The sequence below is a fragment of the Peromyscus californicus genome, unplaced genomic scaffold (assembly GCF_007827085.1).
Source record: "Peromyscus californicus insignis strain IS unplaced genomic scaffold, ASM782708v3 Scaffold_3__1_contigs__length_106647218, whole genome shotgun sequence".
NCBI classification, from domain to species: Eukaryota; Metazoa; Chordata; class Mammalia; order Rodentia; family Cricetidae; genus Peromyscus; species Peromyscus californicus.
Genome location: NW_026294551.1, coordinates 78,127,925 through 78,143,667, shown reverse-complemented (window position 1 = coordinate 78,143,667; position 15,743 = coordinate 78,127,925). Strand labels below are relative to the sequence as shown.

Here is a 15,743-nt window from a genome sequence, read left to right as displayed (position 1 = left end):
TCCATATTCATATGTATAGATGCTATGTCCATGTGTCTGCCTTTACATACATCCATAGACATTCATGATGATGAGGATGATAATGGTGATGGTGGTGGTGGTGATGATGAGGATGAAGAAGCTTACATTTACTGAGTGTTTATTTCATGAGAGGTATTATATGAAATGTTTTACATGAATTGTGGTGATTGTCATAGTATCTCTATAAGAACATGCAAATATGATTTATTCCCATTTTACCAATGAGGAAGTGAGCTTAGAGCAGTAAAGGAGATCACTCAAAATTACACTCCTACCAAGTGAAGGTTCAAATCCAACACTGTGACTTGTATGTTATCTGATGCTTTGGGACAACAAAGAACTCCTCCAGAGTCTGCTGACAGATACTTGGTGAGGCAACAGGGAACTCTGTTAACATCCAAGATACACAGTGACATCCTAGGAGTAAATGCTTGAATCACAGGATAGCCTAGAAAGGCTCCCCAAAGAGACTTCATGCATGAGGTTGAAACACACCCAAGTTCATCAAATGGGGGGACTTCTCTGGAAGGAAAGAGTAGTGTTTTAGAAGTGAGCAATAATACCCCTGAGTAATTTCTACTTGTGGGAAAAATTGGAAATGCAGCAGTGAGTATAACTCTCTCCACCAATGGCAGTTTGGACTCTCTTAAGAAATCGCACTGAGGTTCCCAAATCTTAGGACCTGGGGGCTGGTGGTGGTGGTGGTGGAGGAGGAGGAGTGTGTGTGCTCACTTCTGACATTAACTGGAAGTTCCTTACAAACAAGGGACATTTCCATCTTTTGTTTTCATAGCATAGAAATTGAGACTCTGGTTTCATGTACTTTTTTTTTTTTATGTCCCCATTGTCCATGAGAAAGACTGAGAAAGCATCTTTTTGGCATGGACAAACCCTGATCCACTCTTTGTATATCAGTAATATTGAAAGGCTAAGTACTGATGGACTCACCCTTCGTGGACTATGAGGGGAGTCTGAGTCTCATCAGCTGTCTGTGCTGAGGCTTCTTCTTTGTCTCTTTGGTATGTTTCCCGTGTCAGCCCCGTCTTCACACAGCCAAGCCAGTGTATGTCTCCTCAGAGGAGCAATCAGGGGCCCATGTAGGTGACTGAGGAGGACATGAGAAAGGTTGTTGATCTTCTGACATGTAAAGACATTCTGTCAGACAGAATCAGCCTCACAGCACTGGGCTTCTGGTGTGTAAACAGAGACTTCTTAATTACACAGGTCATGTCAATTAGTGTGACCTGAGTGGTCTCAAAAAATTAATCACTTTCTGAAAAGCTTAGGCAGTGTGGCACAAGCCTTGAAAAAACCTCGTGCAATCCTCTTTTTTTTTTCTTTTTTTGAATAATGGATGTTTTCTTTTTGAAATCCCTAGGCTGTGGTTAAGGTAGCATATTTGCTTAAATACAACCGTGGATACAGGCTTCATTTAGTGGCGGTGGGTATGGGGGGCGGGGGAGGGAGAGGGGGGTAAATTGGGGCTAGCAGCAGCCTGTGACACAGGGAGCAGTTCAGTGTGACTAAATGAGCCCATTTCTCTCGCTTGACAGTAAAAAGATGCTAATGTTAAGGGACCACGCTCAAGCCATGTCACAGTCTGGTTTTTAACTGACAAGAGCCAGACAATTCAAGGTGAAGATTTAAATCCTTCGCCACCCCTTTCCTTGTTGGGACTGGCAGAGGAGAGCAGCGGAGGAGGAGCAAGAATTGGGCGAAAGTTGTCATCTTAGTAGAAGCCAGGAGACCTGGAGACCGCAGTAACATATAAATCCCCAAATTCATCTTCTCCCCTCAGCAAAGTTTTTTGATAGGCTATAACTCTGCATCTGTATCTAAATGCTAGATCTATGACAAGAGTATATATGAATATAGATGTAAGATATATTCCCTCATTCATGCGTGCAAGCGCTCAGGAGTATTTATTAGAGTGCTAGGTGGTTGAGTTTATAATGACGAATGCAGAAGACAGAGTCTTTGCTGTAATGAAAGTGATATTTCAGTTGGGGGTTATTTTAGGGCAAGAGTCGCTGCTATAACACATAGACCAAATAATACCTGATAGCTCACATATAGAGCAAAGAATATCTAACGGCCCATATATAAGAGGTACATGCTGGTTATTCCTGCCTTGAAGAATAGATTTTTTTTTTCCTTGAAATAATCTGGGAACCTGGCAGCTCTTGATTTTATGCCTTCCCAATTACGAAGAGTCTTACTGTATTCATGGAGCAGAAGAAAGGTGAAGGGTACATCGAGATAAATTCATCACGCCTTCAAATTCTTAGCTTAGAAATAATCCTTGTTAAACCTGCTCACTTCCTATTGGCTAGTAGCCAGTCACATGGCCACGACAGCCACAGGGAGGTGTGCCAGTGACTAGTGACACAGCCCAAGGAGAGAAAGTGAATGTATAAGGAATGAGTTTCCACTAGCTGTCACAATGAAGATGTGTAAAGATTAAAAGTCATAAGTAATTGGAAATGGTGGTTGCTGCCATAAAGAAAATGAATCAGGAAAATGAATTATGAGAGAGAGAGAACCAAAAACAGTGGAGTTGAAGATGGCATCCTACCTTGAAGTATCTGATTGGAGATGGTGGTGTTTAAGCTCAGAGCTTAATCTCAGAAATCAAGTCCTTTACATCCATGGATTCTCCTTCTGCAGATTCAACTACCTGCAGATGGAAAATATTTGAACAACCCTGCACCTGTGCTGAATATGTATAAAATATTTTTGGTCATTGTTCTCCAAGTACTTATGACATATTATTTATAATATTCAATATTTTAAGTAGAGATTGTCTAAACTATAAGGGATATATATGTATATATAAGCTAATATAAAATAATATCATTTTAAAGATTTCAACATTCTTGTGTGTGTATATGGGGGGTGCTAGAGCCAACTCTTTTTTTCATTTTTTTATTAAGAACTTTTCTATTCACTTTATATACCAACCACAGATCCCCCCTCTTCCCTCTTCCCAACCCCCAGTCTTCCTCCCCAACTCACCCCCCATCCCCACATTTTTCAAACCAAGGTCTCCCATGGGGAGTCAGCAGAGCCTGGCACACTCAGCTGAGGCAGGCCCAAGGCTGCACCAAGGCTGTGCAAGGTGTCACACCCTAGGCACTGGGCTCCAAAAAGCCTTCCCACGCACCAGAAACAGATCCCGATCCCCCTGCCTGGGGGCCCACCCCAAACAGTTCAAGCTAAATAACTGTCTCCTGTAACCAGAGGGCCTAGTCTAGCCCTGTGGGGACTCCATAGCGATTGGTCCACAGTTCATGGGTTTCTACTAGTGTGGCTGGTCATCTCTGCAAGTTTTCCCACCATGATCTCGATGTCCCCTGCCCACAGAATTCCTCCTCTCTCTCATTGGTTGGATTCCCAGAGTAGAGCCAATTCTTTAGCAAGATACCACGTTACATCAGTCTTGGAAAAACCAACAAGGGCCCCGAGCAGAGAAAACTGCAAGAACAAACTCATTTTATCATGTCTAAACATTCTTCCTTTACTTAGTCATTTGGATAGAGGAGAAAAGAAATCATTAGGTTATTTATCCCAAATGTCTAACAAAAGTGTTTTTCTTCTCTAAATGGATGACATAGGTTAGGACATGAAAGGGCAAGTTTTTAAAGGGAATCATAAAAAAAAAAAAAATTGGAGAATTTTGTTATTTACGTTAAAAAACCATGGTCTCTCCAAATCAATATATTATATGCTGCAATTATAGCATTCTTAGAATATATGCCCAGACTCAGTGGTGAAACAGCACGCTTTAAAGGCACTTAAGGAAGGAAGCATTCTCTCCTCTTCCCCCCCCCGCCCCCCCCCTCCACCCTCTCTCCCTCAGATGTACTTATACTGCTTTGACAAACAACACATCTTACAATTAAATTCTTTCCCAACAGAATGCTGGGAGCCTGAGCTGCCTTCACCCTCTCATGCAGCATAATTTCAAGATGCGCCCTGCTGATTAATTATACTGAAAGCAACTCTAATGATAGCTTCAGAAAGCAGGATTAATTCATGAAATGTGGTCAGATGTGGGGACTCTTCAGCCTGGTCTATGAAACCATCACAGCTCACTGGGCCAATACGTATCTTGACATATACCTTGTTCTGAGCTTCGGCAGACAGTATGCATCCCTGAGAAGGGGGGATCCTTGGGGTGCCATTTGATGAGAGGTGGATGTGCACTTAGCAGAAGTAGGTCCACATTAAGTAGAACTGCCTCCAAAAAAAAATGTCAAATGCAAACAAAGGTGGTTGTGAAGTGTCTGGGCTGACCAGTGGCTGCCTGTTGGTGTTCTGGGAATGCTCACAGTTATGGGCACAGAACTATTCTACTTTCTAACTTGTGATTTAGCAGGCTCTTGCTACACTTTAGCTACTTCTCTGCTGCTCTTGCTCTTGGACATTTTGCACTGTCTCAGCTCGTTGACCTTCCTCCTCTTCCTGCATTTGTCTTTTCTGAGTGTACAAGAGTCATTCCAGTCTCAGGATCTTGACACTCACAGTTTGAACGCCCTGGGAAATTCTGCTGCTGCCTCACTGGATAGCTAGATACTCACTGCTCAGACTTCAGACAAAAATGTTACTTCCTCAGCGTGACCTTTGCTAATCACAGTCAAAAGCAGTTCCTGTTTGATATGACTTTCTTCTTATTTTTTCCTCAAATATATTACATTCCAATATTTGTTTTTATTGCTCACCTAATTGATCCTTTAGCCTCTCTCCTTATGTTAGCGATGAAACTCCAAGAAGAACTCAACTAATAGGAACTAAGAATCTGTTAAGAAATTATTCTGCATTTTGTTCACGCCTACTTCTCTAGTATATACAATAATGCCTGACCTACAGCATGCATGGGGTAGACTCATAGCTCATTCCTGTGATTGATGTGTCTGTGGTTACAAACTAGTAAGCGATTGGCTTGGAAATCCATTAGGGACTATCTGAACTTGTATTCCAAACTGTTGACCAGAGTTACCTTTGCTTGTACCTCATTTCTACATGGACATGTTATCTTCAAGTCCCCGGAGAGCGCAGGATCCATCTCTATGTTTACCTCACTTAGTAAGCACAGTACCACTGAAACACCAGAGACACCCTCAGAAGTCATCAGAGGCATCCATACCCGCTGCAGAAGGGACCAGGTTGAGCACATTGACAGCTCAGGAAAGACAGTCGCTGATCTGGTTTCTGAAGGTCTCCATCTCTTTCTGTATAACATAGGAAGTATCTGCTCTTGTCCTCCTCTTCAGAGAGGAGATAACTTTGCCCTGAGCCTCCAGTGTGGATTTAATTCAGTTAGCCACTCCCTGCCTCCAGCAGTTCCACTCTGTTACATCCTGGAGGTTCACGCGTCCTCCATAATTTTTAATGACTTATTTGGGATCTTTCAACCAGATAGAAACCAGCAATCAGGTACATTTCGGGGAATATCTCATTCCTTATCAGTCAAGGATATTTTAAAGGACAAAGTTAATGAAGACCTAACTGCTGCAGACCATTTTTATGTAAATAATACTTAAGCTGTCATCAGGCACCTCAAAACCCTCCATTTGTACTGGAAGAAACCAGCAGAAACGACAGGGTAGACTCAAGTCAGGACTGTACACTGTTGTGAGTGAGGACTCATTGCAAAGGCAGAGGCTTTGTTTCTGGTTTACCTACCTATGCTCTTATTGGTCCTGTGGCTCTGAGGACACTTAAAAATATCCCAGACCATAGTTTTCCAAGCTGTAAAACCAAGTGTTGCCCTAATTTGCAGTATCGTACCTACTGAGGATTTGTTACTATTTTTTTTATAAGAACCTCTATGATAACATTACTTTTCAATCTAATTGGTATTTTTGGAGGAAGAATCATACTCTCTATTTTAAAATGATTCAAATGTAAAACTGCTACTTCAGAGATGCTCACAGGCATGGCATAGTCAGTATTTCTATATGGTGTTGATATGGCCTCAGAAAAGCAAAGTTACTGAATAGTTGCATGTAGCCTTATTTTGATTATTGTTTTATTTATGATTACGTGTGGGGGTAGGTATGTGTGCATGGGTGCAGGTACCTGTGGAGGCTGGAGGCCGCAGATTCCCTTGGAGCTCCAGTTGTAAGCAGTTGGGGATGCTGGGAAGCAAACTTGGGTCCTCTGCAAGATCAGTTCGTGATCTTAACAGCTGAACTCTATCTTCTGCACCAGGGCTGCCTTATTTTGGATGCATTTGGCCTTTGCTGTCTGCAATATTGTTCCGCTTTACTATGCTTAAGAACTCTTAGCTGGAAGTAACTAGTTTGTTGAATCTCTTGTGATTCTACTGTTCAACAAACTTGCTCAGAAGTAATTTGACAGAGAGGGTATAGAGCCGTGGTTCTCAACCTTCCAGAAGTGCTGCGACACTTTAATACAGTTCCTCATGTTGTGGTGACCCCCAACCGTAAAATTATTTCATTGCTACTTCGTAGCTGTAATGCTGCTACTGTTACAAATTGTAGTGTAAATATCTGATATGCAGAATATCTGATGTGTGACCCCAAAAGGGTCATGACCCCCAGGTTGAGAACCATTGGTATAGAGTATAGGCTGTATGGGAAGAGGTTGGATCAGTGCTTTGAAGAATATAGAGACTATTTTGTACAGCAATTTGAGGTTTGCAGAAAAATGACTCCATGTTCTTATGTGTAACTAGAATGCCTTTCCCTCAGTTTCCCTATAGTATGATACATTTGTTGTAGAGTACCAATGCCAATTCATCACCATTAACTAAAGCCCATGGTTATAGTAGACTTCTCTTTGTGCTGTATGTCCCAGAGATTAGAACAAGCACAGTAAAGTTGTTATCCAGCAGTACACTATTATACAAAATAGTTTCACTGCCCTAAACTTGTGTCCTCTACCGATCCATCCCTCCCCTCCCCCAGTTCTGGCAAACACTGATTTTTTTTTTACTGTCTCCATATCTCTGCTTTTTGCAGAGTGTCATTTAGTTGGAATCATACAGTGTATAGCCTCTTCAGATTGGCTTTTCTCCCCCATTTAGTAATATGCATTTAAGATTCCTCCATGCCTTTTTGTGGTTTGACAGCTCATTTCTTTTTATCACTAAATGATATGCCATTGTATGGATTACTAGTTTGTTTATCCATTCACCCTTTGAAGGACATCTTGGTTGCTGATGTCTTATATTTAGTTGAAAATTTTTGATGTAATTGCAGAGGCACACACAATTGGTATAAGTAGCATTGAGAGATTCTCATATATCCTTTGACCAGTCTCCTTCAATTTTTTGCAACATTATAGAACAATATTACAACCAGGACAAGGACCTTGACAGCATCTGCCCATCTTTCTCCAGTTTCTCTGAATGTGCTTATACTCATTTGTGTGGGGGATATTTTTCAGTTCTATAAAATTTAATTGTAAGTGTGTAGGTTTATCTATCTACCACCACAGCCAATGCACTGGGCATCTCCATCACCAAATAATGGCTCCTCTTGTTTTTCACATTCTTTCTGGGTGTCCAAATTGCCTTTTTTGGAGGATAATGGTAACATTGGTGTAGGACCCACCTCAGTGGTCCCATTTAATGAAATCAAAGCTCTAGCTGGAGCTTCCATCATTCCAAAGCACTGGGTATTAGGGATTCAACACATATATTTGGTAATGATAGTGACATTTTTAACTCCTCTTAGAAAAGGCTTCCCCCCCATCCCCAGCCCCCACCCCCGCTCTGCATAATTCTTTGGAGATTAAACCAGCTGTGTCAGTGATTTTATACTTTTTTTTCCTGTGTAGTATTCCATGAAATATTGCTCAGTTATGTTTTCATTCTTATGCTTCAAATTATAGTTTTTTTTTTTCAATACCCTGTTATTGAACTGGGGGAGATTGCTTAGTGGTTAGAACATTTGCCTATCAAGGCTGAGGTTGGGAGTTTGGACCTCCAGAAACCCGTGTAAATGTAGGGTAGGCATGGTGGCCCCCCTGTCATGCTAGCCACAGAAAGTAGAGACAAGGCAGATCCCCAGAGTAAGCTGGTTGGGAAGATAAACTCTCTGTGTGAGATCTGGGTTTGATTAAGAGGCCTTGCCTCTCAATTAGTGGAAGAATGAACGACGATTCCCAATATCAACCCTGAGCTCCCAGATGCACCCGAATACTCACTACAACAAAAGCGTGTCTGCACACACATGCACACCACACACACTTGTGGAACACAGCAAAAGCATGTCTGTCTGCACACACATGCACACCACACACACTTGTGGAACACAACAAAAGAAAAGAAATACCTGGCTATTAGGGTCCATGGATTAGTGCAAAAATTCAATGAGTTGAAACTATAGAGAAAGCTGCCATGAACCAAACTGCGCTCAGCATTTCCTTTTACAGAAGCTTTGAAAACCAAGGTTTATAATTTTTCAAAATTAGTTCACCAGAGTGTCTAACTTACTAAGAAGAAAATACTACTTTGCCAAAGATTATTAATTTAAACACTGACAGTGCTTTGATACCACATGTTTCCTGGTATCTAAAATTCCTGGTTTTAGAAATGCATGGAGATGGGAATTTTCAGTCCTTGTATTGGTCATAATCCCTTCTTCCATGCAAGCTGCTACTTCTGTTACTGTGATCTGCCATTGAATTTAGCAGCTTGTCTTTTTTTTTTTTTTGAAAATCTGCTCATGAGACAGAGGTTATGCCTCATGAATCTTAAATGATATAGTTAGGACACACAAGGTCTCCTATGTGACAGGGAGCGAAGGACAGCCTGAGAAATGATGGAGAGGGAGAGCTAACCAATCACAGAACTTTCTAGAAGTCCTTCCTGGGAAGAGACGTTGGGAAAATTAGACTAGTAAGATGTCTGATTTGCAAACTGCTTTCTAAGCAGTGAAGTTTCATTTAGTGTCCAGCTTAGAATATAGCAGGCTAAGATGGAGATGTCTTCTAGGAAGTGAAATTATTCAATCTAGGAAGAAGGACAATTCTCTAGCGTTCCCTATTGTGTCCACTTACGTTGTGAGGGCAGACCTGTCAACAGAGATCTGGAGGGCAGAGGGCTTACTCCCTCTGTCCTCTTATTTCAAATGTGGTTCTTCTGGGTCCTTTTCATGAGAATTGGGAGTCACGGTGTCAGGTCTGTCAGCCCAACAGCTTGTTTTGAACGCTTCATTTGGTGTTACCTGCAAAGGAAGAATGCCCCTTCTCCTGCTACTGGTGTTCACCAAGTGCTCACCGAGGACCAGGCTCGCCACTTGGATGACTTCAGCTGCACAGAATTTGCCTTAACAATCAGAGACTGCTATAAATGTCATCAGAGTGTCAGGGATTCTGGGATGTAGTATAGGGTAAATTCACCTCCAGCTGATGGCCAAAGTTATTTCAGTGAAGGAAGATAGTTATTTCGTGTGCCATCCTTCCAAATTCTAAATAGAGGGGGATGGTAATAACAATCACCTTTGGGGTGTCAAGATCCAGGAAGGAATGCACTGGATCAGTTTCTGAGCTGCTGATAGCAAACTAAGAAACTAAAATAGTGTAAATTCTCAAAAAAGCTACATCCCTCTTCTTTCTCCTTCTTATTACAGCTTCATACTAAATGCTCTAACTTGGAGGGGGGGCTCAGAAAAAGCCACAGGACCCCATAACATAGAACCAGCATGCCTAAAGATGCTGTTCTGAAAAGCAATGCCCCTGTACATATTTTATTTAAGAAGCCCACTGATTAAAAATATACAAATGTCCAGCCCTAAACCTGTATTTATTTCTGTAGATTGAACTCAACCTAGAGTTTGTCTTCATGAATAATTTGTTGCAAATGATTTCAGAGCTATTTCAGGGGAGTGCCATCCAGTAGAACACTCTGTAGGACTTAAAATTCTGTATTTGCCCTGCCTCGTCCAGTGGCCACCGGCACTTGAAATGCGGCTACTTTGACTCAGGAATGGAATGTCATATTTTACCTAGTGTAAATTCCAACAGTCAAACTTTTGGGCAGTGAAATTATAGGAACTGGAGGGACTGGTTCCAACAGACACAGCAAAATTGTAGACACCAACATTCTCATGTTAATGCCCTCTTTTTCTCTGGGCAGTGGGATGAAGGAAGAAATAAAAAGGGAAGTTGATTCCAAAAGGAAAAGAATGTTCTATTGTTATTTTGTCCTAAATTCAAGATGTGTTCTATTGACAAAATCTGGACATGATGAAGCCTTGTCAAGCCTGTCTGTCCTCTTAACCTGCCCCTACTTGCCAGCAGCCTACTGATTCTGTGTGGGACCATGGAGGCTCATTGTCCATCTACCATGGGTCTCTTTTCAAAGTTAGCTCAGAAGTACGTCCCATCCCCTGCCACCCTTTTCATCTCACAGATGACTTTTAATTGCTAGTTAATTTCAGAAAGTACTTTGTTTAAATTCATCCCAATTGTTCCCAAATTGGACTGGGAGAAATTATTTTGGGCTTGGAACATTGTGCGATGAGTTTGTGAGGGACATGTCTACCAGTTAGTTTCTAGAATATGGAACACAGGGATTCTTCATTCCCCATTGTCTGGTTCTGGCTGTGCTGACCGTTGAGTGGTCCTGTCGCACAGGCGACTCTGTGGTCTTTCCTTACAAAGAAAAAAGGAAACGCATATAGTATAGTTTTCTTTCTTAACAGGTTTTGGGGGACGTTCTTGCCCTTTTTATTTAATGTCGGCAATTTCGGTGGCAATGTTTTACAAGGAAACCAGATGTTTTAAGTCGTACTGTTTGTAGCGCTGGTGTCTTCCAGGTGTTTGATAGGATGCCATTGCTCTCTTCTCTGAAGACAGACGTCTGGGGTAACCACTTTCCATTTCCTGCCACTGGAAACAGATACTGTTTGGGATTTCCTTTTATAGCTTGTTGAGCTAACGACTCCGGTGACCACTCAGTTGTGGTCTTGTAGTAAATCAACATTTCTTTGAAAGAGCCAGCTGTTATGTAGTTTTTGGTGTCACAAAGCCATCCCTGAAAAGTGCCTCAGTTGTCTTAATGATACTGTCATTGTATGGGATAGTTTCTGAAAATAGAGGAATAGACCATTTTCTTTCCTTCTCCCCCCACTTTCTTCTTTTAAATTAACCCACGATTGATGAGGGACAAACACAGGCTTCAGGCCCTGTCACACCTGGTCAGCTAGTGATGAATATACAGAGAGCATGCAGCCAACTGCTGCATCAATCTCTGGTGTCCCTCTGTGAATGACGTGTTCTAGATGGAATTTTGACAGACTGAAGAGAACACACTGGATCTTGGGTAGCTTCTGAACTGTCAAGTGTGCATTTTAATACGATACCAAAATCAACCCTGTGAGTCCCGTGTTCATAGTCTGTAGTTTATGGCCACCTCTCAGGAAAAGGAAGTTGGTCTTATTTTGCCAGAAAGCTTTTGGATGAAAATAAGGGGCAGTAGGATGTTGTACTTTGACATTGAGGGTTGAAAACTGACAGGTCTGGACCAAGGTGCATGCTTTCCCCTATGTTCATCAGGCAATGAAACCACAGCATCGCCCCAAAGAGTCGAGAAGCCCATGGCCCCTTAGCTAACTCAGAGAAAAGGCTGCCTCCAAAGCTAAGGGCACAGTACATACCAAGTTTTGTAAAGCCATCCACCTCTTCAGAAACTAATGCCTCTAAAACTGGAGAACAATTAAATCGAGAGTCTTTCCAAGCAACTGGGGAATTGAGCAAAATAAATCAGAACTCTTCCGATTTTGCTCAGGAGGCTGGCCTCATTATAAGAGCAGATCTATTAGCCTTCTTGCCATTGTCTTTCATTTCTCAAGTGAGGTGATTCTAATTAAATTAATCTGCATGTCAATCTATTGGTGATCAATCAAAGAGCCCGAGGTTCCCCTATGCTGCTGGGTGCTTGTGGCTGACAGGGGCTGATAATGGAGGAAGAAATAAGCCAGCGGGCAAAGTTAATTAGTCAACATAATAGGTGGATTAAACAGGGGCTGTCTGATGGCCATTTCTCGTGTCAAAGCATGAGTTGGGAGCCAAAGCTGCGATTACAGGCAATTATTATATTTGGTTGTAAGAGGTCACATGAATAAACATATCTCTGTGGGGTTTAGTTTTAATCCCCCTCCCCTTTTTAATATAAGGAGATATGTAGGTCAATCCTGTTCATTGTTTTAGTTGAAGTTCTCAGAGGCGCATGTTTTTCTCGGACCCTTGTGGCAAGCCTGACTGAGTCACCCTTAGATGTGGCCTGGGCATCTAAGTTGGCATTTCGTCAGTTCTATGTTTTACTTTTTTCTCTTTGAAACAGATCTAAGACCCTTAATTAGCAAGGATTTTTTTTTTTGGGGGGGGGTTGGCATGATGATAAGGGGTCTGAGGGAGGGATGAATATGATTCACCAAACTAACATGGGACAAAAGAGTAAAATGTATAAGAAACTTCAATAAGACCCCTGGGAGAGGAAGACACAAGTGGATCCCAGCTTTTACTCAACCCCTCTCATTTTCATGCCCTATCTTTGTAACCCTAACACAGCAGGGAGGAGATATTTTAAAGAGCTAAAAGACTTCTATTTGCATGCTCTACTGTGATATCTACTTCAGTGTCTAAACTGAAGGGTAATTTAGGCGAAACACAGCCACCCTTGTGTAAAAAAAAAAAATCTAAAACTGTGCTAATAAAGACCGCCTTGTAAAAATTATGGTTAACAGGGTACCTTTTGCTGCATAACTATAAACTGTGCAATTTTACTTAAAACGGCATCAAAAGCGTTCCATGCCGAAGACCCACTCATCAATAGCGCCTCTTGTTAGACATGTACAACATAAGCACCAGTTATTATGTGGAATAGCTGTGCAATTTTCTTCAGCTCCCAGCTGTTATTTATTTAACTTGAGTTTATTTCCCACCATGCTTTTATATGAAAATGTTCATTCATTTTCCTCTCCTGTCTCCAGGTCGTGGTGTCTACCACAGTCAACGTGGATGGCCATGTCCTGGCAGTCTCCGATAACATGTTTGTCCACAATAATTCCAAGCACGGGCGGAGGGCTAGGAGGCTTGACCCCTCGGAAGGTACGCCCTCTTATCTGGAACATGGTAGGCGAATCATTTTCATTGGTTGGCATTGCTACTTTTAACTGTGACTTTGCGTGATTCCTTCCTTCCATTCCACCACATTTCCTGTTGTTATAAATTGTAGAGTTTCCAGTTGAACACCAATGATGTGCTTTGCACTTTGACCCTGCAAAGTAAGATGCTAAGGACTTAAAGGCAGGGGTATATCTTTTAAGCATACTCTTGTTCGTTGCTCGCCTGACTGTCTATATTGGAATGCTGGTATCTGTTACTCTCAGCTTGGGAAGAGAGAGAGAGACCTGGACCAAGGAGCTCCCACTTGAGTACAAAATGAGAAAAGGTCAATCCATAGGTGAATAGGGAGAAACATCCAAACCTGACAGTGCATCTGTGTGACTACCTGTTGACTTCATTTGGAGATCTGGTTTAGAGTCCAGGGTAGTTACTCATCCTGCTGCAGTAATCAGGCAAAATGTCCCTCCCATGCCTTTCACTCTCTGGGCCAAAAACTCCCTCTTCTTCATCATGTGACACAGCCTGTTGTCCCTGCAGGGGAGACTTTGGCCAGGGAGAAATCACTACCACTGAAGATTGGGGGGAAATCAGTGGTTATCTGTGAGACAACTGCAGGAAACAGGCAGAAATGTTTCAGGGGAAGGGCGTGTTACTCAGAGGGAATCTGAATTAGCTTGGGTGTGCACGTAAATAATTCACTTGAGTGTCTAGGCAATGAATTCCTCTTTCTGTCTACCCAAGAGTCTACCGCATACCAGCTACCAATTGCGCTTCTTCTGATCTCGTCAAATGAAACCCAACCTGCTCCTCTCTCTCTTCCACCCCTCCTTTGCCAGATCGGCAGGATTCTTCTGAGAACACGGCCATACAAATTATCATCTGATAGCCTGACTTCTACTGTGGCCCACAAGCTATCCATGACATAATTCATAAGGCAGAAAACGCCCTTCTCTGCCAGCATCCCAATTTAATAAACACACCCCTGTCATCATTTTTGCCTGTTTTTTTTCCACCTGTGCTTGAGAAATGCACAAACAGTACATTTTATTAATTGGCCCGATGTCATACTCTTAGAAGGCATTTTCCCCCACACCCAGTTTTATAGTCTTTCAAAAGTAAACCATCATCGTTCAAAAGCTGAGGCTTTATGTTTCATTAGTGCTGAGATGGATGGATATTACTTTTTTCAGGAGGCCATTTGAAACACCTGCTCATGATTACATCCCTAGCTCCATTTCTGTACTTAAAATTATTCGGATCCTCACTTTGCAGTAATGGTGCCTCCTTAATACCCTTGAAGTCACTGAAGGCATCGTATGACTAAAGGTGCTTGGGTGGGAGGGAGCAGGAACACTTGGTGGATCATCAGCACGCACAGTTTGGAGACCCTGGGACCAAAATTGTTGCTTTACCTCTGACTGGTTGGTTGAAATGGGAGCCGGCTGATCTGGAGATGGACTTAACAGAGATCTGCAGTTCATGGTTCAGAGAAAGCTCTAAGCACAGCTCTCCTACCTAGTTCCCATGGCTAGCTCCCATGGCGAGCTCCTATTTTTGGCCTTAGGAAGTGAGGAGAAGGCTGGCAGGATGGCTCAGTCAATAAAGCATTTACTCTAGAGAACCTGCTTCCCGACCCTCAGAATCCACATTAAAACGTCAAGTCTAGTCTGGTAACCTGCTTATGATTCCATCTCTGGGAAAGCAGAGATAGGCAGATCTCCGGGACCCACTGAACAGGCAGCCTAGCCTACTTGGTGAGTTTCAGGCCAACAAAGAGAACTTGTCTCAAAAAAACAAGGTGGTGGCACCTGAGAAACTATACCCAAGGTTGTCCTCTGGCCTGCAAACACACACACACACACACACTCACACTCACACACTCACACTCACACACTCACACACACACACACCAGCCCAGGTAGGAACATGTATACACAAATAAATAGGAGTGAAAATAAAGTTTCAAAGGAAATGGAACAAGCTCTTGCACCATACTATTTAAACTTGCAACAAACATCCCAAAGTAAGCAAACAAAAAGCCACCAGCTAGCGAAGGATGCCTCCAAAGGGCAGAGGTCAGTGACACTGTTTTGCAAGGTGATGCAGAGAACAAAGTCTTGAAGTAGGCACCAGCAATCCTAAGTTCTGTTCTTCATCTCACTCCGACCTCTGTCTGACCCTGGACAAGTCACTTTAGCCTTTAGGGTCCTTGGTTTTCTTCTTGGTAAAATGAAGGTGGTTATCTGTTAGGGATAAAACAATAGGTCTCTGCATTGGGAGGGTGAAGGAGATGTAGATAAGGGAAGTGGGCTGGGTGAAGGCACTGAAGGCTGCCCCATGCATGCCCTGTTGCCCTGGCACTAACCAGTGTCTCTAAGAGGGAGGCGTGGGGCCAGATGTTCCAATTTGACAAGAATTAAAACTATCCTACTTTTGAATTCTTAATAACTAACTAATGTTATCATTTAATAACTAGTAATTAGTATTTAAACACAGAAGGGAGGAGAGAGAGAGAAGAAAAGACATGGAGGAAGAGTGTTGCCCATGCTGACTGTTGAGGTCTCTTCATAGGAACACATGCAGGCATCCTCTTAGCTCAAATGCTCCCTTTGTTAGGATAA

At 42.4% G+C, this 15,743-nt stretch overlaps 1 protein-coding gene across 6 annotated transcripts in view; it reads left to right on the top strand.

The window, feature by feature from the left end:
* Ebf1 (EBF transcription factor 1) overlaps positions 1 to 15,743 on the top strand; it is a 411,013-nt gene that overhangs the window by 272,322 nt on the left and 122,948 nt on the right. For 4 of the 6 annotated variants that reach the window (XM_052758375.1, XM_052758376.1, XM_052758379.1 and 1 more), the window contains exon 8: positions 12,987 to 13,128. In XM_052758375.1, the coding sequence (XP_052614335.1) occupies positions 12,987 to 13,128 (142 nt within the window). The remainder of the gene's footprint in view (positions 1 to 12,986; positions 13,129 to 15,743) is intronic. The other 2 variants (XM_052758377.1, XM_052758378.1) reach the window with 1 other exon arrangement.